Genomic DNA, 23614 nt, shown 5'->3' with positions numbered 1-23614 from the left:
CCCTCCTTCCTACCTTTTATCTTAGCCTGCTGGACACACTTTCCTCATTCCTGAAGAAGGGCTCATGCCCGAAACATCGATTCTCCTGACCTGCTGCGCTTTTCCAGCAACACATTTTCAGCTAAGACAAGACAGATGCAAGGAGAAACATGGCTTTTATTTTAGTACCTTTTGTCCAAGGTCTCCTTGTTCTCCCTGTGAGCAGAATTTCAAAAGCCAGAAGGAAAACAGAGATAAGTCATGTTGTAGAATACAGACAGAAGCAGGATGGAGAATGAGGTCAGCTCATGGACCAGGTACAGTTGAGTGTTAAGCATTCTGCAACTGGCTAAGATAATACATATACACACACACACACACAATTTAACTTAACCAAGCTGAAAACTTCTAAGGACCCCAATTCAATATCTTTAAAATACACAACGTCAACATGCAACCTGAAAACTGTTACTGCTTCATTTAGTGAAAAGCAGAAGCCCATTAATGATAGTGATTAGTGGGCAGCACGGTGGCACAGTGGTTAGCACTGCTACCTCACAGCACCGGGGATCCAGGTTCAATTCCCACCTCAGGCAACTGTCTATGTGGAGTTTGCACATTCTCCCCGTGTCTGCGTGGGTTTCCTCCGGGTGCTCGGGCTTCTTCCCACAGGTTAGGTGAATTGGCCATGCTAAATTGCCCATAGTGTTAGGTGAAGGGGTAAATGTAGGGGAGCGGGTCTGGGTGGGTTGCTCTTCGGAGGGTCGGTGTGGACTTGTTGGGCCGAAGGGCCTGTTTCCACACTGTAAGTAATGTAAAATCATAACCACGATTATTGCACCCTCTGTTATGAGACTTTATTTTCTGTTAAAAAGGATGCATTAGTGCTTCCCAATGGTGAGTAATTAATTGTTAGTATTTTGGTGCGCTGAACCACCAGGGAGCCTTGACCATGCCTCCTCTCTTTACCTTTCGGCCTACAGTTCCAGGCAGTCCTGCTGGACCAGGAAGTCCCAGTTCACCAACCTCTCCCTGAGAGACAGAAGACAGAAATAAAAAGAGAGGAAATTGAGGAAGAGCACATCACAGTGAAGGGGCAGACGGACAGAGTGGAACCTGTGAGAGAAAAGGGCACCAAGAAATCCAGAAAGAAAATGACTGAGGTGTGAGTGAATAAAGATCTTTACAATTCAAATTCCATCTGTGCAGAAGAGCAGAAGCAGAAACCATCAGTAGAAGATGATCACTAATAATCCAATAGGGTTTCAGCAGAGATTTCTTTATTCAAGGGTGGTGACAATAGGGAACCTGATAGCACAGGAAACTCTCAGGCAAATTTAAAGGAAAATTGGACAAGCACAATAGAGAGAATGGAATTGAACAAAATAGGATTCAATGAAGACTATTTAGAGGAGCACAGACAAATTTGGGCTGAATGAACAGAAGAACCAGGAGCAGGAGGAGGCCATCTGACCCTTCGAGCCTGCTCCACCATTCAATAAGATCGTGACTGACCTTTTGGTGCACTCAGGTCCCCCAACTTGCCCACTCACCATAATCCTTAATTCCCTTATTGTTCAAAAATCTTTCTATCTTTGCCTTAACATCATTGTCAATAAGGTAGCCTCAACTGCTTCACCGGGCAGTGTGTTCCACAGATTCACAAACCTTTGGGTGAAGAAGTTCCTCCTCAACTCAGCCCTAAATCTGCTCCCCCTCATTTTGCAGCTATGTCCCCTAGTTCTAGTTTCACCTGCCAGTGGAAACAACCTCCCTGCTTCTGTCCTATCTCTTCCCTTCAGAATTTTATATGTTTCTGTAAGATCCCCCTCATTCTTCTCAACTGGAGTGAGTACAGTTCTAGTCTACTCAATCCCTCCTGATAAGGCAATCTGCTCAATGCCGGAGTCAACCTAGTGAACCTCCTCTGCACCCCGCCCAGTGTCAATACATCCTTCCTTGAGGAAGGAGATCAAAACTATACACAGTACTGTAGATGTGGTCTCACCTAGGAATGGCATGATTCTGTGCTGTAAATTCTGTCTGATTCTCTCTAATTCCAATAATTCTAAACAAGAGAAAAGCTGCTACATCTGACATTTCTGATTTCTGAAACTGTTTATGATCCAACTGTCCCCATTTCTTTTCTGCTGAAGTTATAATTATTGAAAGGAATTACCAGATACATAGAAAGTATGTTTCTAGAAAGGGGCATGATCAAAGTAAAATTATAAATCTATTAATTCCAAAAGGACAGGCTGCTCCTGGATGTGAACACGTCCAAATAACTTGTCTTTTTTTTTAGCAATGTAAGCACCATAGTAAAATAGCGTTTTTGAAAAAAATAATAGGCTTAGAAAGTCACAGAGCATTTTACAAAGAACATGTCACACTCTTCCAGACGCAGAATGGAAAGTGAAAAGGTAAAAAGGGCACTGCTATATCTGTTTTCTTCAGTGATAATCCCATTGCAAATTAAACAAATTAGCTCCACACTGACTAGATTTCATGCTTGGCATATGAATGTTACTAATTTCACAAATGTTCCTAACAGATAACACAGAGCTCTGACAAGCTACAGATATGCCACAGATCCCAGTTTGAAAAAAGACAAAAGTACACATAATGGTGTTACTCCCACTTGGAAATGTTAAGTATTATACTACTTTGTGCGTGTGGTACGGAAAGGGCCATTTCGATCAGAACTCCATTCCGCCTGCAGCTCATTCATCAGCAAATCTCTCTGCTCCTTTATCCCTCTTTGGTTAACCCACTTCTACTTCCTTTCCATTTACTGGAGAAGGAGAATTCCCCAGACATGGGTGTTATGTGAACCTCAACCATTCCATTCAATTGGCAATCAAAGACATCCTCACAAATATTCAACTTACATTGTAAACACTCCAAGAAACTTTGGGAAAAAATGTGAAGTGGGTCCCTGGACAGCATTTACTTCATAGAATAACCTCACCTTTTAAACCCAAGTCTATTTTTCCTCTTAGCAATAAGCCAATGAAATTATATCTCTAAAGGTTTAATTGAGAAATGAATACTTCAAGATGCTAGATACATAAAAGAGTAGGCTTCCAAATTGGACACTTGACAAGGAGTAAGATAGATGCCCAAATTGATTGACTGTGGCAGGGTATATATAAACATTTCTTTTTTCAATTGAGAGGTCAGATATTCATCACCATAGAGCTGCTCTCCAATGTATTATGAACTGGTTTACAGATGATTTCTTTAGGAACATGTACATGATCATTTATACCAGCAAGTGGTCAATGACACAATATACATTCACTTTAAGGTGTGACATCACACATCGAATTCCATCAGTCCAAATATTCACTGAAATTCCTGGCTAGAGATCGGTTTCTATCCTGTAACTTGGGTGGAACTCAGGATCTGTCAGGAACTCTGCTTCTTTTAGACTGGACGGTTAGATTCTTGTGGGCAGCAATGTAAAGGAATGCCCCACCTAAAAATGGCTGAGTATGTGGGTGGGGGAGAGAAAAGGGAAGAGCTTTTGGGATTCCTGACAAAAATACTTCCTTCAAAGCCCTTAAAAGGCTTCAAACAAAACTGATCTTCTGTAGGCCTGAAATTTGAGGTGGAAAGAGCTAACAATCAAATATTTATATGAGCATGGAGCTACAGTAGGCCATTTAGCTCCAATGAGGTGAAAGTGGGTATTGTAGATGCTGGAGATTAGAGTCAAGATTGAAGTAGTGCTGGAAAAGCACAGCAGGTCAGGCAGCATCCGAGGAGCAGGAAAATCGACGTTTCAGGTAGAAGCCCTTCATCAGGAATGAGGAAGCCCTGATGAAGGGCTTTTGCCTAAAACATCAATTTTCCTGCTCCTCGGATGCTGCCTGACCTGCTGTGCTTTTCCAGCACTACTCTAATCTTTACATTTAGCTCCATGAGCCTACTCCACCATTCAATTAGATCATGCCTGATTGGACAGTAATCTCAAATTCAGACTCCTACTGAAATAGTGTGTCAACTCCTTGTTTAACAGGTATTTATCCATCTTTAAAAATGTCTGAGGACACTACCTTCACCACCTTTCTGGGAACAGAGTTTCAAAAGCTCTTGACCTGAGAGAGAAAAGTAAAACTTCTCTGCAGCTTGGTTTTAAATGGACAACCCCTGACTTTTCAACAGTGACCCCTCATTCTAAGTTCGTCCCTGAGAGGATACAGTGTCTCCAGATCTACCCTTGTAAAACTTCTCAGGATTTTTAAAATATTTCAATCAAGTCACCTGTATCCTGGAGGTATCCATTATCTTTGCTTTGAGCAGAATGTTACGTTGACCAGGAGATGGGTTTGCTAGCTTGATAAATTCTCTGGGTGCTTTCCCACCAGCTCTCTGCAACCACCACCACCCCCACCCCCGGTGAACAGAATGAGTTTCACCGACCATCAGTAGCCTGTTCCCATTCTTTACCAACTGAGACCCTTCAGTGTTCAACCGATACCCCCTACTCATTTGAGCCCTGTCCCTAAACTCCCCCACCAAACAATGTCCTCCTGGGTCCTTCCCTTGAACACCCCACCCTCCCCCTCCCCCCCCCCTCCCCCTCCCCCCACTTCAAACTTACCCATCATGCAGCTCCTGAATTTGGTACTTGAGGACTGGATGCAGTACTGATGATGGCCACCACTACCAGTAGCACTACTGAGAACAAAGATCAGAGGCCCATCAGCTCCTGGAGGCAGGTTGGGGCTGGGGGTTGGTGGGGTGTGGTGCAGGAGATTTGGTCAAAGCCTCAGCCTGAGTCAATGAAGACCCCTCTGAATATTAACTGGCAGTGGAGTGAGAGCCAGTTTCACAGCAACTTCTTTGGCACTGGGCCACAGGGAATATTTTCTCTTTCAGAGCCTGGGCAGGTACTGAGCAGCTCCATTCCACTTGATAAAGCTGTTTCAGACCAGTCAGGTTCCACTGACAGACCCCTACTAGCACCAATGGTCCCAGGGACGAAGGGCCTTTTATATGAGAAGCAGTTAATGGCTCTGAACTTGTACTCAGTGAAGTTTACAAGAATGAGGGGGATCTGACTGAAACCTACAGAATACTGAGAGGCCTGTATAGAGTGGACATGAGGAGGAGAAGCTAGGATGCGAGGGCATAGGGTCAGGCTGAAGGGAAGATCTTTTAGAATGGAGATAAGGAGAAACATCTTCAGCCAGTGTGAATCTATGGGATTCACTGTTACAGAAGACTGTGAAGGCTAGGTCATTGAGTATATTTAACACTGAGATAGATAGGTTCTTGATTAGTAAGGGGATCAAGGGTTATGGGGAGAAGGCAGGAGATTGAGGTTGAGAAACCTCTCAGCCATGATCTGACTTGATGGGCCAAATGGCCTAATTTCTGCTCCTATGTCTTATGGTCTCTTATGGGAATGGTGTAAATGTGTTTGAAATAGTTGATGGCATTGCGTACCTCGCACCATATGAGGGATGACCTTCAGTTGTCATTGTTGAGCTGATGGGACAGGAGCTCAGTGCAGAATCCACACAGATGATTGTAACAGGTTCACACTGGGAGCCAGCTGATCTGGGAACAAGAGCTGAATGGTGGGTCAGACACTTGGCAATTCAATCAGCAACCTGGTGTCTCAGGGTCTGAGGAAGTTCCAGCACAGAGGCAGGTTGGCTGAGGCTTATTTTTTTGAGGGATTAAACCCCATTACAGTTGACCTCGACCCACACTGCCTCCATCCTTCCTGATGAGTTTGTTTACCGAATTCTCAAATTCAGAATTGGTTACCCAAAGGTTCGATTTAGTACACAGCTGCCAGAATCAAGTCTTAATAAAGTAACAAATACAAACAAGCTTAATAATCTGATGTAAGGCAGAGACACTCAGTGTGGGAGGAAGCTATGGTCCTTCCTCCCTTTCTGTCCCTCCTCCAGCCTCCCTCTCCATGTAGACTGTATACAGTTTGTACGCTTTATGTTTCTCAATGTCAACTTCATCATCAGAAGTCACATGACACCAGGTTATAGTCCAACAGGTTATTGACAGTGACCCCTCACAGACGTTCAGAACTCTGCTCCTTCACCAGGTGATCTGATAAAGGGGCAGCACTATGATTTCAAATAAACCTGTCGGACGTCATGTGATTTCTGACTTTGTCCATCCCAGTCCAACACCGGCACCCCCATATCATTAATTCTTCATAAAGTAGGTTCCAAAGGTTGATCAAATTCTGGGATGTTTGTACCCTCTTACAATAAATAGTTCTATCATTCCATAAGGAATGAAAGAGACCCCAGTGTGTCTAACATTCCCAGGTTTCTGCCTTGTGCAGTGATTGTATTTCAGACACTATACTATGAATAAATGCTACGTACCTCAGTTAAGAACAACAGCTCCCCCCCACTCCACGCCCCCCCCACCTTCCTCACCCCCCCTCCCCCCCCCCCACACACCCCACCTTCAGCAACAGTCCCAGTAGTTTCAGGATATTATGCGCCAATTAAATAGAAGGGCACAAATTTAATGACATGTCCGATTCTTAAATTTTGGAGCCTTATAAAAGATGAAAAGCCTGGTCCATAGCATGGCTTATCCTAAACATCAAAATTCACACAAATTCCAGGAAGAAATAAACACCTCAGGTAAAGCAATGAAAGTCAACTGAGTCACTGCTGAGTCAAATGACAGAAACAATTCTTAACATTGAGGTTAAACACATTATTAAGCATGATTATAGTTGGTTAGATTGCTTTACAGTTCTGTTCAGAATAAACAATAATAAAATAATTCTGCAATTCAATGTGAAATAGCCAACACATTTTAAGTGGTTTACTCATAGTCTGGGAATAGCACACTCTGATATAATCAGCAACATTCCCAGACAGACTGTGTTCTCGGTCTAAATCTCTGCAGACTGAACTAGATGCTGTACCAACTTCAAACTTTTAAAAATTTCTCCATTTTAAAAATACAAATTTCCTTTACAATGCCTGAACGTACCTTCTGAATAATCAAACAGTCCCCTTCAAAACGCTTCTCCAGAAACCAGTATGACCATTATGAATGGCCAATAACTTAGTCCACTTATTTACAAGCAAGGTTTTGCCATGATAATTAGTAAACAACATATTTTGACAGGATTCACATTACACTGAAGTACCTTGACAATGTGCCCTGTGCTGTAGTTTCATCTATTTCCTTTCTTTACCAAACACATGATCACCATCAAACACTTTAAATAAATTATCTGGAACTGCTGGTATTTTTTTTTGCCAATCCCATCGTACTCTGCCGGGGTAGTTGATAGGCAACATCGACTCATGGAGCTGCCTCTCGTCAGTCTCAAGATGATAGATCCTTCCGACCATCCTCTGCGGAAAGGACAGGACCCTTGGGACTCTGTAAAAAGGGATTGCCAACAGCTGGAAGAGTGTTTATCTAACCTTTCTTCCTGGGAGCCCTGGCATTCCTGGTTTGCCCTGCAGTCCTGTTATTCCTGGTTCTCCCTGAAACAGGAAAAGAAGTACATTTGTTTTCACTATTTAGCTGAAAACGCGCTTTTTAAATATTACAAATGAACAAAGTTTGTGATCTTACAGATTAAACAATACTGATGTAACTCTCTTGTAGACTAGTAAACTGGCTTAGCAGAGGTCAATAAAAAGTTCCTTTTGCTACATAAACAAGCTCTAGTGTTAAAATTGACTGTCACAGAGCTTCCTGGCAAAGCTTTTTAAAGTTCACACTGTTCCAGTTCCTGAATTGATTGGCTTTGTTCAAGCCTCTATCTCGGCTAGTTTATTGATGCTGTCTGCTTAAGATTACAACTCTAAAACCCTGAGGGAGGCACTGGCAAGGGCACCAACATGAGAAATGCATCACAACTGTTTGACAGCTTGTGGTCATCTCCCTCCCAATGGTATAACATTTCAAATTACTGAAAATGATTTGTTTTGTTCCATCACAGAGAGCCCTGCTTTCAAATACCTGTTCCCCGAGGTTTGAAGTCCTTGCCATTAATGTCTCTCCTTCTTGAAGTTATAATGTGGAGGTGCTGGTGTTGGACTGGAGTGGACAAGTCAGAAGTCACATGATACCAGGTTATAGTCTAACCGGTTTACTTGAAATCACAAGCTTTCGGGAGATTGCTCAGTGACCTGACAAGAAGCAGTGTTCTGAAAGCTTGTGATTTCAAATAAACCTGTTGGACTATAACCTAGTGTCGTGTGACTTCTGACTTCTTTATGTTGTCTTCAAACCATACCTGTTTGACTAAACCTGTCCAAATATCTCTCGAGTTGGATTTTTCTGGTTACACACTTGCCAAGCACCTTCTGCTGTGTCAATGGTGCTACAATAATGCACACTGTTGTTGTTGAACTAGGTACATCTTTCTACCTGGCTTCTCAGAGGCTGGAAAACTAGTCTGAAATATTTGGAATATTTCAAAGATACATTGTTAATCACATCAAGCTCACATTGTTAACCAGTCTTCCTCGAACCAAATTTAACCAAATTGTACTTTTCCAAATCTTGTTCACTTTCTAAAATATACCAAATTTATTGGATTGTATTCAACTCATATTCTGAACTGTATTCAAACTGAATCAAATTCTCATTTAAAATTATACAAATTAATGGATAAAGGCTCAAATGAGAAAAAAAAACAAAATCACACAATCATGACGCACAGGTTGGTTGACGGTCAGAATCTTCTTTCCAGAGTTGAAATGTCTAATACTGAGGGGGCCATGTGTTTATGGTGAGACGGGAATTCAAAGGAGGAGCACATTTTTATACAGCGGGTGGTAGGAGTGTGGAACACACTTCCAGGGATGTTGGTGGGGGCAGATGCCATAGGGGCATTTAAGGGAATTTTAGTTAAGCACATGAATATGTAAGGAATGGAGGGATATGGACCATGGTCAAGCAGAAGGGATTAATTTTATTTGGCGTCACGTTTGTCACAATATCTTGGGCCGAAGGGCGCGTTCCTGTGCTGTACTGTTCTGTGTTCTACACTTTAAGGTATCAGTTTGGTCTTTGGAAAATAAATACCTCTTGCTTATGAAACTAGTCCCACCTGCCTGCCATTTGGCTCATTTCCCTCCAAACTTTTCTATTCATGTACCTGCCCAATTGTCTCTTAAACGTTGCACCTGCATCCATCACTTCTTCAGGCAGTTCATGACACACACAAATCACACTTTTTCTCCTCTCACCTTAAAAATATGCCCCTTAGTTTGAACTCCCCTTTTTGTTAATAGGTGTGATATTTTTTACACCTGTGTGATCATATACGAAATCTGAAAAAAATGACGCCTTTACGCTCAACTGAACTGAATCTTTCAAGGTAGATTTCTCTAATTGGAGCACTTCCACTCAGCCTGACTGAAGGGCTAAGAAAGATAAACCTTTGCGAAAGTAACTACAGCTCAAAGAGTTCGTGCTTCCTCTGCCTTTGGTAAAAGATCAAGCTAAGGGCATTTACTTGTTCAAATTGCAATGATGTGTTTAATGCACAATTGTAACGATTAACAGGTTAAAATGATTCCAAGTTGGCGTTGGCTAAATCAGTTCATGAATGCTTTCCTGTTTTAAAAATGCATTCATGGGATATGGACATTTAAATGTCAGCATTTATTGTATGTCCCTTGTTGCCCTTGAGAAGGTGGGGGTGAGCTGACTTCTTGGACTACTGCAGTCCCTGTGCTGTAGGTAGACCCACAATGCCCTTAGGGAGGGAGTTCCAGGATTTTGACCTAGTGACAGTGAAGGAACACAATATATTTCCCAAGTCAGGATGGTCAGTAGCTGGGAGGGCAACTTGCAGGGTGTGGCATTCCCATGTGGCTGCTGCTCTTGTCATTCTAGATGGAAGATGTTGTGGATTTGTCTGAGGAGCCTCAGTGAATTTCTGTATTTTTGATTATTTACTTATATTAATGTTTCTCATTTCTAAGTGTTTATAGTTTGCATTGTCATAAGTATTCATAAATTGTTGTTTACTTGGTTAGAATGTCTGATCTTGTCATTGATATCCTTGCTGTTGTTTCAGAACTGCCTGCTGAGTTTCTTACACTGTAACAGTAACTGTATTTCAAAATCACTCCATTGGCTGTGAGGTACTGAAGGTCTTGAGGTCATTAAAGGCCCAAATCTTTAAAACCCAGAGAACAGCATTTCCTGGCTCAACTTTGAGAGTTGGTGTGGAGTCTGCTGTGGTACTGTCTAGAATTGCATCTTTCATATTGTGTGTATGTTTTATATATTCGAAAAGAGAATGCTAAAATCCATTAAACAAAATTCATTAGGTTGATGATTACAATGATTTGAACACTAATTTTCTTGTAAACACCCCTAGGATTGTCAGCTCTATTATAGAATGGGAGGGATGGAGAGCTTTTTTAATGCTGTGGTAGTGCCTCTTCCTCTGAGCTAAGGGATCCAGGTTGATTAGATTAGATTACTTACAGTGTGGAAACAGGCCCTTCGGCCCAACAAGTCCACACCGACCCGCCGAAGCGCAACCATTTACCCCTTACCTAACACTATGGGCAATTTAGCATGGCCAATTCACCTGACCCGTTCATCTTTGGACTGTGGGAGGAAACTGGAGCGCCTGGAGGAAACCTATGCAGACATGGGGAGAACGTGCAAATTCCACACAGTCAGTCGCCTGAGTCGGGAATTGAACCCGGGTCTCAGGCGCTGTGAGGCAGCAGTGCTAACCACTGTGTCACCGTGCCGCCCACGGTGAAAACCCACTTAACACAGAGGTGTGTAATCACATCCATGAACAGGCTGTTTGGAAAACAGGGTCAGAGCAAATTACTGCAGATGCTGGAATCTGAACTGAAAACAAAAAATGCTAGAGATCACAGCGGGTCAGGTACTATCCATAGAGAAAGCAAGCTAATGTTTCTAGTCTGGATGACTCTTCATTAGAGCCAATCAGTACATTTAAAAGGGACTTGTGCTTTGCTATTTGCAGAACTTTCTTATTAACATCCGTATTGTTTTGGGTTTGGGCCACATGTGTTGACCCAACATATTGTCTCCTTTAGTAAATACTCATTGCATGTGCCAAAGAGGAAAGAGCTTTCTCAAAATACCAAAACACCAGGGAAACCCGAACTATGCAACATGTTTCAAAAGGAAAACTGACATGGCTTTCAACATTTGTGAATGAAAATTTCTTCCTGCATTTACTATGACTGTGCAGCGCAGAAACAAAGCATTCAGTCCGACTGATTCGATGTCTGCATTTGAAGTTTGGAAAACGCCTGCTGGAATGGTCTCAATCCAGGTGCGTGAAGAAATCGTTCTGGTTTGGATTTAAGATTTTGGAGCCGTAGCAATCATAACAGCAGGATGAAGAGCGATCTGTAGAAATAACTTAGTGCAAAAGCACGGGCCCAAGGTTAGAAGCTGCTATTTTAATGGACAGCAGACGCCCTCCTGTTCTGTTTCTGAACTAAAGCCACATGGTAAAGGAAGTGCTAAAAATAGCTCCTCACTTTATAGATCTACTTAGAGCTCAACATTTAAATTTACAGATCAAGTCACAGGTACTAAAACTAGCCTTGTAATTACCTTCAGTCCTGGCACGCCAGGTGCACCCTGAGAAATTAAAAGGAAAATTATAAGATTCGGGTTCTGCTGATTGGACACTATCCATAAGGAGACAAAAATGGAAATTGCTGGAAACACTCAGCAGGTCTGGCAGCATGTGTGGAGAGAAATCAGAGTTAACACTTCCAGCCTGGTATGACTTCTTCTGAAGCCATGCCAAGCCTGCATTTGTTGAAGAGGACGACTAAGCTAACCTTCCTTGTGTCTCAGCCAGCATTCAGCCTTCAATCATTGTCACCCAGGCAGAATAGTGACCCCTCCTCAGAATAAAGTTCCGAGGAAGCATTACCAGACCTGAAACGTTAACTTTGATTTCACAGCACAGATGCTACCAGACCTGCTGAGCTTTTCCAGTAACTTCTGTTTTTGTTTGAGAATAATGGGGCTGTTTGCCTCATTTTTAGCTTGTGCAACCTGGCTATTCCATTCTGCTACACCAGCAGGCCATACTCCAGCGCAGGAGAATGGATAAGTTACAGATCCCCTTTACGATGAATTAGAACTGGGTTAAAATCAACTATACAGCACTTCATTCTTTTAATTAAAAAAAAGCTGAAAGTCTCAAGGTCAAATTCCTACCATCTGTCTGTGCGCCTCATCAAGACAGTGTCAATGTTAAACCACCAACATTGGTAAATAATAAACCAGATTTAAAATCAACCAAGGTGACAGAGTGAAAAACCAACAGATTTACAGCACTCTTTTAGTCACAGCAAAGCTTTTAAAACTATGTTGTAGCTAGCAGCTTGCGACTGGAGAATCATTCACTTTTCCACAGTGTCCTTGGGAATATTGGTGCTCTATGCATTTATACAGTTTAGGTTTTACTTTATAAATGGAAACAAAGCAACTTTTGTGGGTCTTTGCTTTTCATCAGCATAGTGAGAATGTGATTGCTGAAAGATCAATGGTAGGTTAAGGAAAGGTTTTGAACTGGGGTGAAATATTTGAACAGCTCGGGACGCCAAGTGGAAGCTGTGAGCTCAAGGCTCTTGAGGGTTTGCATTCATCTGTGTTTAGATTAGATTACTTACTTACAGTGTGGAAACAGGCCCTTTGGCCCAACAAGTCCATACCGACCCTCCGAAGAGCAACCCACCCAGACCCATTCCCCTACATTTACCCCTTCACCTAACACTACGGGCAATTTAGCATGGCCAATTCACCTGACCTGCACATCTTTTGGACTGTGGGAGGAAACCAGAGCACCCGGAGGAAATCCACACAGACACGGGGAGAATGTGCAAACTCCACATAGTCAGTTGCCCAAGCCGGGTCTCTGGCGCTGTGAGGCAGCAGTGCTAACCACTGTGCCACCGAGCCGAGGGGGGTCTCAATGGTGTAGCCCAGGGCATCGCCTCCACATCAGTCATCATTCAGGCCCAATGAACTGCACCCACCTCAGTTAGAAAAAGCTAAAACCAGGCAACAATCTGCGCTCCCAATCAGCTCAGGGCTGCCCAGGCAGATTAGATTTTTTTTAGATTAGATTCCCTATAGTGTGGAAACAGGCCCTTTGGCTCAACCAGTCCACACCGACCCTCCGAAGAGTAACCCACCCAGACCCACTACCCTCTGATTAATGTACCTATCGCTACGGGCAATTTAGCATGGCTAATTCACCTGACCCGCAAATCTTTAGATTGTGGGAGGAAACAAGCACCCGGAGGAAACTCACGCAGACACGGGGAGAATGTGCAAACTCCACACAGACAGTCGCCTGAGGCGGGAATTGAACCTGGGACCGTGGTGCTATGAGGCAGCAGTGCTAACCACTGAGCCACCATGCCGCCCATCTGTGGCTCATTTTGGCAAATCCCATAATGGAAATGCCTGAGAAGATTATACAAAACGTGAAGATAGTGAAAGGTCTACAGCATAAAACCATGCACATTTGGCCAGTTAGAAATATCAATTACATACCGGCATTCCATCCCTTCCAGGTTTTCCAGGATCTCCGGGTTTCCCCTGGAAATAAAGCGATCAGTTATTATATTATCACTGACCAGGAAGACAAAAACTGACTAAATCCAGTCACTTGGGCAATTATTATTTCCCACATGAGTTGTCACAGCTTTCCACAATTTCTCTTCTCGCTCATGCTGTGGCTCTACAGGACATTGGTTAGACCACTTTGGAATACTGTGTGCAATTCTGGTCTGAAACTTGAAAGGGTTCAAAAATGATTTACAAGGATGTTGCCACGGTTGGAGGGGTTTGAGCTATAGGGAGAAGCTGAATAGACTGGGGATGTTTTCACTGGAGCATCGGAGGCTGAGGGGTGACCTCATAAAAGGTTTATAAAATCATGAGGGACATGGATAGCGTGAATAGCCAGTATTTTTCACAGGGGAGGGGAGTCCAAAACTAGATGGCATAGGTTTAAGGTGAGAGGGGAAAGATTTAAAGAGGACCGAAGGGGCAACTTATTCATGCACAGGGTGCTGCATATATGGAATGAGCTGCCAGAGAAGTGGTGGAGGCTGTAACAATTATAACATTTAAAAGGCATCTGGATGGGTATATGAATAGAAGAGTTTGTGGGGATATGGGTCAAGTGCTGGCAAATGGGACTAAATTAATTTAAGATATCTGGTCAGCATGGATGAGTTGAACTGAAGTGTCTGTTTCCGCATTGTACATCTCTGAGACTATAGCTGCTGCAAAAGGATTTAACATGAAGCACATTTTTACAGTTCATTAAGCAGACAGACTGAGTTCATGAACAAAATCAGATGTATCAAAGCAATGTGGTGTTCCACTGGTGATCAAGATTAAAGCCTTTTCCAGGAATTGTCCACTTTTGCACACAGTGTATCCTTCACTAACACACAATGAGTCTCTGCTAAGCCCCAGTCTAAAACCATTCCACAGCTGCTTATTGGCTGGTGGTCTCTTTAGAAGTTGAGGCCAAAACAGTGAATGTTTTCAAGGAGTTAGATATAGTTCTTGGAGGCTAAAGGGAATGGAGAGAAAGGGGACTAAGTTGGATGATCACTAATGAGCATACTGAATGATGGTCAAAAGGTTGAATGACCTACTCCTGCTCCTATTTTCTATGTTTCAATGCTTCAGCTGTGCCTGCCTCAGAATGAGCAGGTCCTCCCAATGTGACTGGAATGGACACTAATGGAATTCATCCTATATGTCTACCCCTCTCCACTCTCCCATCCTCCCACTCTCTAGTTCCCATTCAGGCATGATTAATTGTGTTTGTGTACAACAATTTGCATTCATGCAGCACCTTCAATACAGTAACATAATACCCCAGGATGCTAAATAGGAACATTATCAGAATTTGACACTGAGTCACGTCAGGAGACATTAGTGGAGATGAGAGAGCTGGGCCAGGAGATAGAGCTAAAGCAATATTTTAAAGCAGAAAGGGAGAGCAAGAGAGAGAAATGCACACACAGAAAGGTCTAGTAAAGGAATTCCTGGGTTTAAAATCTCAGCAGCTGAAAGCACATTGGGCACTAGGGAAGCAATTACATGCACTCTGAAACCATCATTAGATAATCCATTATATGGAAGCGGTTTTGAAACCATTTGAGCTGGAGTTCTGATTAGCTCTATATGATATCACTGGCATCATTTACAAGGATTTTTAAACATTTTCATTGCAGACACTCAGTAGGAAAAAAACACAAAGTTCTTGAACCCATGGGGAAACAGCAGTCTTCCCATTTTCCCGGGAGGGTGAAGGTCCAAAAGAAGAGAGGGGGAGGAGAGGGGGAGACGGGGAGGGAGACATAGACATGGCTAACACTTACTGGTAAACCATCCACTCCCGGCTTCCCTGCATGGCCTGGAGGTCCTTTAGGTCCTGGGGGTCCTGGAGAGCAGTTGCTACTGGCTTGTCCTTGTTCACCCTGCGATTGAACCAAAGTCCACTAAGATACTCAAAGGCAATTCTTAGAACAACTGGCTTTAATTTGTTCACCAATTAAAGGAGCAAGTTATGGATATTAGGTAGAGCAGCCAAAAAGCATTTGTCATAACCAAAGAGGAGGCTATTAGATTGGGAAGGGGAAGAGGGTGGGAATGTGGAAAAGACCATCATTGTGTTGGCAGCAGAAAAGGCATTTACCTTGAGATACAGGCGTCTGATGAACTGGTCAGCAGGTGGTAGTATTTTCAATCGAGGAGGAGTAAACTGAGCAAGTAGGTGAGCCAGAGGTCACAGGTCAGTACAAAGCCAAAGGTCATGAGGAGATGATTGGTGTGGTTTTTGTTTGGAGGGAAGGGAATGGATAGATGAGGAAGGGAGGGGGAAGGGAGGGTGTGGAGGAGAGAAGAAAAGAATATTGAGAAAAGCAGCAGAGCTCGATACAGAGTGAAAGCCAGCAACAGAATTTTTTTTTAAAAAAGGCGCTGTGTAGTTGGTGAAAGGAAAACATAACAGCCTTTCATCGTGTGTCAAATGTTACAGGAAAATAAAACAAAAATTAAACAGTCAAACGTTTTTCTGCAAAGGACTGCCCTCGGAATTTGTTGCTGGCTTTAATTAGAGAGAAGTAAGCCCCAGTCTTATAACAAAGTGAAGTGTGATTTCGGCACAAGTTTTGTGTTCAACAAGTACATGAAATTTGCCAGTTGATGCTGAATACTAATGGTGGGGTTACTGACCCTGCAGTTCATCTTGGAGTCTTTAGGAAGCGATGGTGAATTTCTGGGACATTATTGTCAGCAGAAACCCAGGAGGAAAATCATTGTGGGCTATAAATGATTTTCCTTCAACAAAAATGTCTGAATACTTTTGTTCAATCATTGCAACAATATTCAATGTTGGCACATTCAGTTAACAGCCAAGAGCTATCCAGGTCAGTAGTGGAGATCTGTTGGCTTTTCATTTGGCTGCAGAATGATGGAATATTTGGCAACCAATAGCAGGAGAGTGGAGGCAGAACTGCTGGAGGTGCAAAGTCATGTGAAGAAGCCTCCATGAGTAAGTCCAACTAGAGTTGGCAACCCCACCAATTCAATCAAACTAGCTCAGAATGCAACTGGTCAAGTCAACAAAAACTGCATGAATATTACAGACAATCGTCCACTGTAATTTGGGAAGAGGATCTTCGCTCAGCTTCTTCACAATTCAACCGGAAACAAAACCAATTTTGAGCTACTTCAGAAAGGTCACAAGACACTCTGTTGTAAGACTGGCTGTAATGACAGTGAAAGCACTCACAAACCTTCACAGTCAGGATCTGATTTAGCCGCAGTGCTGCTAGTGAGGTCCCAGGGAACTCCTACAGAATGCAACATAGAAACTAAGTGATTCCATCCACAGGCAGACAGAATCGTACCACTTCACCTGTTCCCTCCAAATTAAAATGTACACTGCATACTTATAAAGGTGTTTTGCAAGAAAAGAGTTAAATATAGTTACCATCAATTCCGTCAGGATTTGTGTCAACTTTTATAAATGGTTTGTTTTAGGATCTTGTATTGTCAATCTGTATGACCCTGCAGTGACAGTGATAGAGGATACGTCCCTCAGAGACTCCAAGGTTGGCTATACTGCAAAAATGATCAAGACACACTGGAAGGTGTACTTGACACTGAATTTGGACTCCCAGTTTTACCCATCAGGAGGGAAAATTGAGAATTAGCATGCACCCTTTCAGTGATTGTTCACCCCTTCGAATGGACAAAACAATGAGAGTCAGAGACTCATGCTTCCCGCTCCTCCCACATTAGGAGGAAGCACTTCAGAACATCGGGCCGTGAAGTGCCAAATCTCCTGCAGGTGTAATCTTAGTAGGTTACCCTGAAGGACTACAAAGTCTGCTGCTCACTTTAATCATACAGAATTGCATCCACAAAGTAATTTCAACTGAAGCTTAGAGGAAAGCTCAAACGAAAGGATAATGGTGCCATGCAAAACAGGAATTTACACAGGGTTCTGCTGAAGGTTACTTTACATTGTGGTCAAGATCAGAAACAAATGGGTACAGACACTGGGAGTGGGATAGGACACAGCCCGTCATGCCTGCTCTCAAACTCAATTCATGGCTGACCCGATTACGGTCTGTTTTGATATAACATGATTGTTCTGCTCCTGAGTGATCCCGTGTTATAAGAAAATCACGTTATAGCAAAACCATTTAAACCAATGGGGCCAGAATCATGTTATAGCCAATACAGGTAAGGAAAATTCGCATTCCACAAATAATGGTCTAAGTTCTTCTATTGCATTTTTGCCAATTTGCGTTGAAGGAACACGCATTACAGCAGAACCAACCGTATTCCACATTCTCACCTCCCCTTCCCCGGGGAACCTTTCACCCTCTGGCTCATCGAGAAGCTATCCATCATTCTACCTTAAAAATATTCCAAGATTCTGTTTCCACCACCTTTTGAGGAAACGAGTTCCAAAGACGCAATACACGCCGTGTGGAAAAAATCTTGTTTCTGTCTCAAATGGGTGACCCATTATTTTGAAGCAGTGACCCTTCATTATAATAATAGAGCTTCTTTCATTTTGGGTGAGAGTATGGTCACATCTTTGGTGTAAATGTGAAGCTAAAGTGGAGTCTAAACACTGGTCCTTCCAGCAGATATTCTGGAGGCATCATTCAGGCTTTAAAATGCAGATAGTCACTTAAATTTGATTATTTATGGGCAATAGGGCAAGTTCACTCGACTCGCAATTGTTCCCAGTGAATTTAAGAAAATGTTGGTTCTCTATGGTTCATGTTCCCTTTGCTATAATAGAAGGCAGGGAAGATTTCACTGCCTTTTCTCTTGGCAATGACTCCACAGATCTGAAAGATGATAAATATTGGAATTTGAATCATTAAGATCCATTTAGTTATGCAACAGTAACTTTCAAACATGATTTCTTTAGATCTTTATCCACAATAAGCCCTGAAAGCAGTTTTTTTTCTCTCTCTGCAAGCCCTTAATACAATGGGAGTGGGAATTAAGGCTGTCGCAATTGATGGCATCCTTAGGCATGACGGGGAAAGAACACAGGGCTCTAAATCATCCCATGAGAACTTTGCAACAAACAAACTGAGCTGCAAGTGCTTTTACAACTACTTTGAAGCATAAAAGGGCAATAAAGTACCACTCTGAGCAGAGACTTAGCCATTTCTGTTATCAAATCAGCCAGACATGCCACGGACTAACATTTCAAAATGGTTTGTGTTGTGGTCTGGGGGTCAGTTGAGACTATTTTCCACATGTCTCAGTCATAAGTCAGTGCGGGGTCATGAGATGTGATTTAATTCCTCTGTTATCAACATATCCTTCATGTTGCTTTCCACAGAGAACAGTATTTTGGGTTAGCCTCTGTGATGAATCTTAAATGACTTGCATCCAAATACTGGAAGTTATGTTCTGACAACTTATGTAAATGGACTCTGTCACTTCTATCACAAAAAAATTGAAATATTTAGGTTGTATTTTCACCTCTGTGGCTTCTGCAGCGAGCCCATGATTAATTAGTTACAATGAAAACAAAGGGAAGTTTAGAAAAAATGAGAAAAGGGTTGAGAAGGAATGTGTAGCTGGACATCTCCAAGGCGGTAGCTTGTAGCATGGTTCAATGCATATTCTGTTTGCCAATTTTGTTAAGAACCCAAGAAATCCCAAAGCCCTAATACCAATTTATTTTACAGCAATTTGCTATATAAGTTGCGTTTGCCTCTTGAACACAAATCTATGTGATTGGTTTAGTTTACAAAGAGATTCCAGATTACAGGGTCAAGGAGGCTGAAACTGAACTCTCATCAACTGACAGTCAGCAGATTATGTAAATCTGTGGGTTAATAATAAACTGAATTCCCCAAGCATATTTTCACTAGTCTGATAAATGGGGACTACTGGAAGACTGAACAGGACTACCCCACACTTCATATTATCTGGAAAATTCAATCCTATTCAGCCCCTAAATTAAAATATGATTGTCGTGTAGCAGGTCTACTGAGTCCCTGTCTTGCTCCCTGTACAAGTTCAACTGCTACAAGCTACAGATACAGGATAGGCATGAAAACAGCTTCACATATCTTCAGCTCCAGTTAATCAATTCCTTCATCGATGAATCAATTCTAACTACAGCCATCATCTTTTTCGAAAAGAAAACCACATTTTGTTGCTGGGCTGCAGATATCCCGAAGATAACAATAAACTTTGCCGATATTCAAATCAACAAGAAGAGAGAAGCTATGGTGAGGTAGTCATGGAGCATAGGGAGAAGGGGACAAAGTCTGAAGTGGGATTATAAAAAGCACTGAGAAAATCAAACCTACAGAAGTATTGTGAATTCTGGACATCTGAAAAACAGAAAGTGCTGGAGAAATTCAGCAGATCTGGCATTTCAAGAGTGCAAGACGAAGAGCCATCTTTCTGTCTGTAGGTTCTGAAAATGCCATATTGGACTTGAAATATTAACTCTGTTTCTCTCTCCTCCAGACCTCCTGACTTTCTCCAACACTGTTTATATACAAGCCAAATAAATATTTTTCTAACCTGAATTGTAAATGTAACATGATCAAACCATGACTATGAAAAAAAATCCCTTTGAATGGAGTGAAATGGATCATGTCCCAAACAAAATCCACCGTAATGACAAGATATTTCCTACAACAAGCATTTGACTTGAAATCTGTCCCAGGGAAATACTAAATCAATGAGCCATTGGAGAGTGATCTTCCAGAAACCTTGAGATCCGTGGATGTAAATGGATGATTAATTAGGAAGTATGGCTATCCCCTGCTTACTTACGTTAGAGAAAATGAAAATCAGCAGGAATACAAAACATGTTTTTTCTAAATCATGACAAATCATTTCAAAGTGTGCAAGCACTAGATTCTGTCTAATGGTTTGAATGTCTGAACCATTGACAAATCAATCACCAACATGTGGAAAAGCAGAGTTCTGAGGTTTCATGTCATCAGCAAGTTCGTCAGAGGAAGCTACTATCAACAAGCAACCAGCAGTCACAGATTAGTCCTGCATTTCCAAAAAATTGGATAAGTTGAAAGTCAGACAATAGCTTTAGCATTTGAATATTAACAGTAAGCACACGGCAAGTATTTCATAAAAGTTAATCATTTATGAAAGATCAGAAGTAAACTGAATGGATTGAAACATTTCCAATTTTGTCCTTGACTGTAAATAGAAAAATTTAAAATGTAGAAATTGCTATTTCTCGATCCTCAAATTTTCAGTTCTTTATATTAGTTATCAATCAATCTTATGGAAAGTCAAAAAAAAGGAACAGGATTATAAACATAGTTCTTTATATCTACTTAAATACGTAAGTAAATGTTTGTGAGACAGAATACGTACAGTGAGTGCAGAATCTCCACGTTGACCCTAGAAAATGAAAGTTGAATCACATTCAAAATGTGAATATATTGTTTATCTTTTACCTCTAAAGTGTTGGTGAAAAGATTAACGTTTTACAGTGTGGTCCCAGAACAATCTAGACATAATCATAAATTCCGTAATCTTTCCATTTGCTGCAGGTTCCATGGATCAGATTTTCAAGGAGCTTGCTCCACAAGTAGTAATTTTTAAATCTCAGGGCCTGGCGTCAGCCTCTTCAATTAGAATTAAGTTTTAGGAATCTGTTTTACAGAAGTATAGTGAAAGAGTATTCTAAGTTTTCAACTGTTCTAAACTACAAGCATGCTTTCAATGATAAATGATAGTTTGTGGATCAGCTGCAAACATTTATCCACCTGTCACACTCCTCGCCAGATAATTCCTGTGCCTTGAAGTCATTATTGAGCTTACTGATCTTTTATCTCATCTTACAGCCTTGCTAAAGTTCAAAGTTCACTTTATATTTTCACCCAAATTTGCAAACTAACCAGTTACGTGAGCAGCGATTTTAAACATTCACTCAAGGGATTTGGGCGTCATTGGCTGGGCCAGCATTTATTGCCAATCCCTATTGGCCCTGGAGAGCCACCTTTCCAAACCGCTGAAGTCCATTTGGTGTAAACGATGTTGTTAGGGAGGGAACTTCCACAACTTCAACCCAGTGACTCTGAAAGAATGACGATATATTTCCAAGTCAGGATGATGCGTGGCTTGGAGGGGAATTTGCAAGGGATGATGTTCCTCTGTATCTGCTATCCTTATCCTTTGAGATGATTGTGGTCATAGGTTTGGAAGGTACTGCCTAAGGAGCCTTGGAAAATTTCTGCAGTGCATCTTGTAGATAGTACACACCACTATGATTGAACAAGGGTGGTGGAGGGAGTAGCTGTCAAAAGTAGTGAATCATGATGTTGCTCTGTTCTGGACATTTTGGAACATGTATAAAGTTGATACAAGCTTAATAATGTAGGCAAAAATAATTCACACTCACCTTCTCACCCTTTGGACCATTCAGACCCTGTACAACAAACACAGTGTGGTGTTAAAATGCTGTTGTTATTTGCCAAAACAAAGCAGATATATTCTTTAAAAGTTTAGAGAAGGTGTCAAAATCTAAACAATCGAATGCTTATTAACAGTGATAAGAAATTTGGCTAGAAATGTAACATTTTCAGAAATCATACTTTTTAAAATCATCTTTGCATTAGGAAGGACAAGAAACATCACTGAACAGAGAAAGGAAGTTGAAAGTTTTTGACTTGTACTCAAGAACATGGAAACATGAAACAGTCTGGATAAAAGGGACACCATTTCAGGAGCTCAAGACGAAAAACCAACTTCCCTTCCCCATTCAGCGATATGGAAGTTCCGTACGACCAGACAAGAATGTCGAGGCGCACCAGGAAACTAATCATAATAACCAATGATAAATAGAATAACATTAAATAGATTGCAATGAATACATTCAGAACTAGGTAAATGTCTTGGAGTCAGTGCCAGTGCAGAGTGCCAATGTACAACATCTTTTCTCAGTAATTCTGACTGCATCAACTTGTTGATGCATATCTAAGTTAAGCTACAGATAGCGCAAATATATTTACATCATGGAGAAGGTCATCTTAAAACAGAGAAGATAAAGGTATTTGATAACAATATTCAAAATCTCAAATGGTTTGACAGAGTAAATAAAGAGTAATTCTTTGGATTAGAATGATACAATTTGGAACAAAACAAGGTTGTTCCTCCTCCAGTATCTTGGCCAGTATTTAGGCTTCAACTGACATCTCCAAAAGTTACATTCACGATTCATCCAATTCATTGATAATTGTAGAACTTTGTTGTGTGCATGTGTATAGCTAGCTTAGAAAACCAATGATTACCCTCAAATGTAATTACGGTAATTCAAAACGTACCGCATAATTCTAAGCTTTACCACCCCCTTCCCCTTCCAGCTTCTCATGGTTTTCCAAAGACTGTGCAGATGCCCCATTAATGGATGTAGAATTGCTCACTAAGCTGAAAGGTTCATTTTCAGACATTTCACCACCCTACTAGGTAACATCATCAATGAGCCTCCGGATGAGGCACTGGTGGCATGACCTACTTTCTATTTGTGTGTTTAGGTTTCTTTGGGTTGGTGATGTAATTTCCTGTGGTGACTCATTTCTTGTGGTGATGTTATTTCCTGTTCCTTTTCTCAGAGGGTGGTAAATGGGAGCTAAGTTGATAGAATTCTGGTTAGAATGCCATGCTTCTAGAAGTTCTTGTCCGTGTCTCTGTTTGGCTTGTCCTAGGATGGATGTGTTGTCCCAGTCGAAGTGGTGTCTTGCCTCATCTGTATGTGAAGATACTAGTGAGAGAAGGTCATGTCGTTTTGTGGTTGCTTAACGTTCATGTATCCTGGTGGCTAGTTTTCTGAACATCAACTAGCCACAAAAAGACATGACCCACTCTCACTAGATGAGGAGAGACTGGGACAACACCAACACTGTTTGTGCCATGCCTTGGTCACCCAACTGAACTCAGACTTCTGCAAGGAATAGTTTTAAAGATTCAGTCTGTGTTTAAAGAGTGCTGAGGTCCAGCTTTCACCAAACTGAAAGCTTACATATGAGCAAGTGTACAAAGACAATAAACAATGGGTGGCTATTCAGGGCCCAGAACCCCC

At 41.7% G+C, this 23614-nt stretch overlaps 1 protein-coding gene across 1 annotated transcript in view; it reads right to left on the bottom strand.

Moving 5' to 3' along the window:
• col13a1 (collagen, type XIII, alpha 1) overlaps positions 1-23614 on the bottom strand; it is a 230775-nt gene that overhangs the window by 69228 nt on the left and 137933 nt on the right. The window contains exons 14-22 of the mRNA XM_060854140.1: positions 21938-21964; positions 20908-20934; positions 16803-16859; positions 15384-15482; positions 13534-13578; positions 11572-11598; positions 7419-7481; positions 949-1011; positions 169-195 (exon numbers count right to left, since the gene is read on the bottom strand). Coding sequence (XP_060710123.1) covers positions 169-195; positions 949-1011; positions 7419-7481; positions 11572-11598; positions 13534-13578; positions 15384-15482; positions 16803-16859; positions 20908-20934; positions 21938-21964 — 435 coding nt within the window. The remainder of the gene's footprint in view (positions 1-168; positions 196-948; positions 1012-7418; positions 7482-11571; positions 11599-13533; positions 13579-15383; positions 15483-16802; positions 16860-20907; positions 20935-21937; positions 21965-23614) is intronic.

Source organism: Hemiscyllium ocellatum, chromosome 43 (assembly GCF_020745735.1).
Source record: "Hemiscyllium ocellatum isolate sHemOce1 chromosome 43, sHemOce1.pat.X.cur, whole genome shotgun sequence".
Taxonomy (NCBI): Eukaryota; Metazoa; Chordata; class Chondrichthyes; order Orectolobiformes; family Hemiscylliidae; genus Hemiscyllium; species Hemiscyllium ocellatum.
This window is presented reverse-complemented; position numbering and strand designations above follow the sequence as displayed.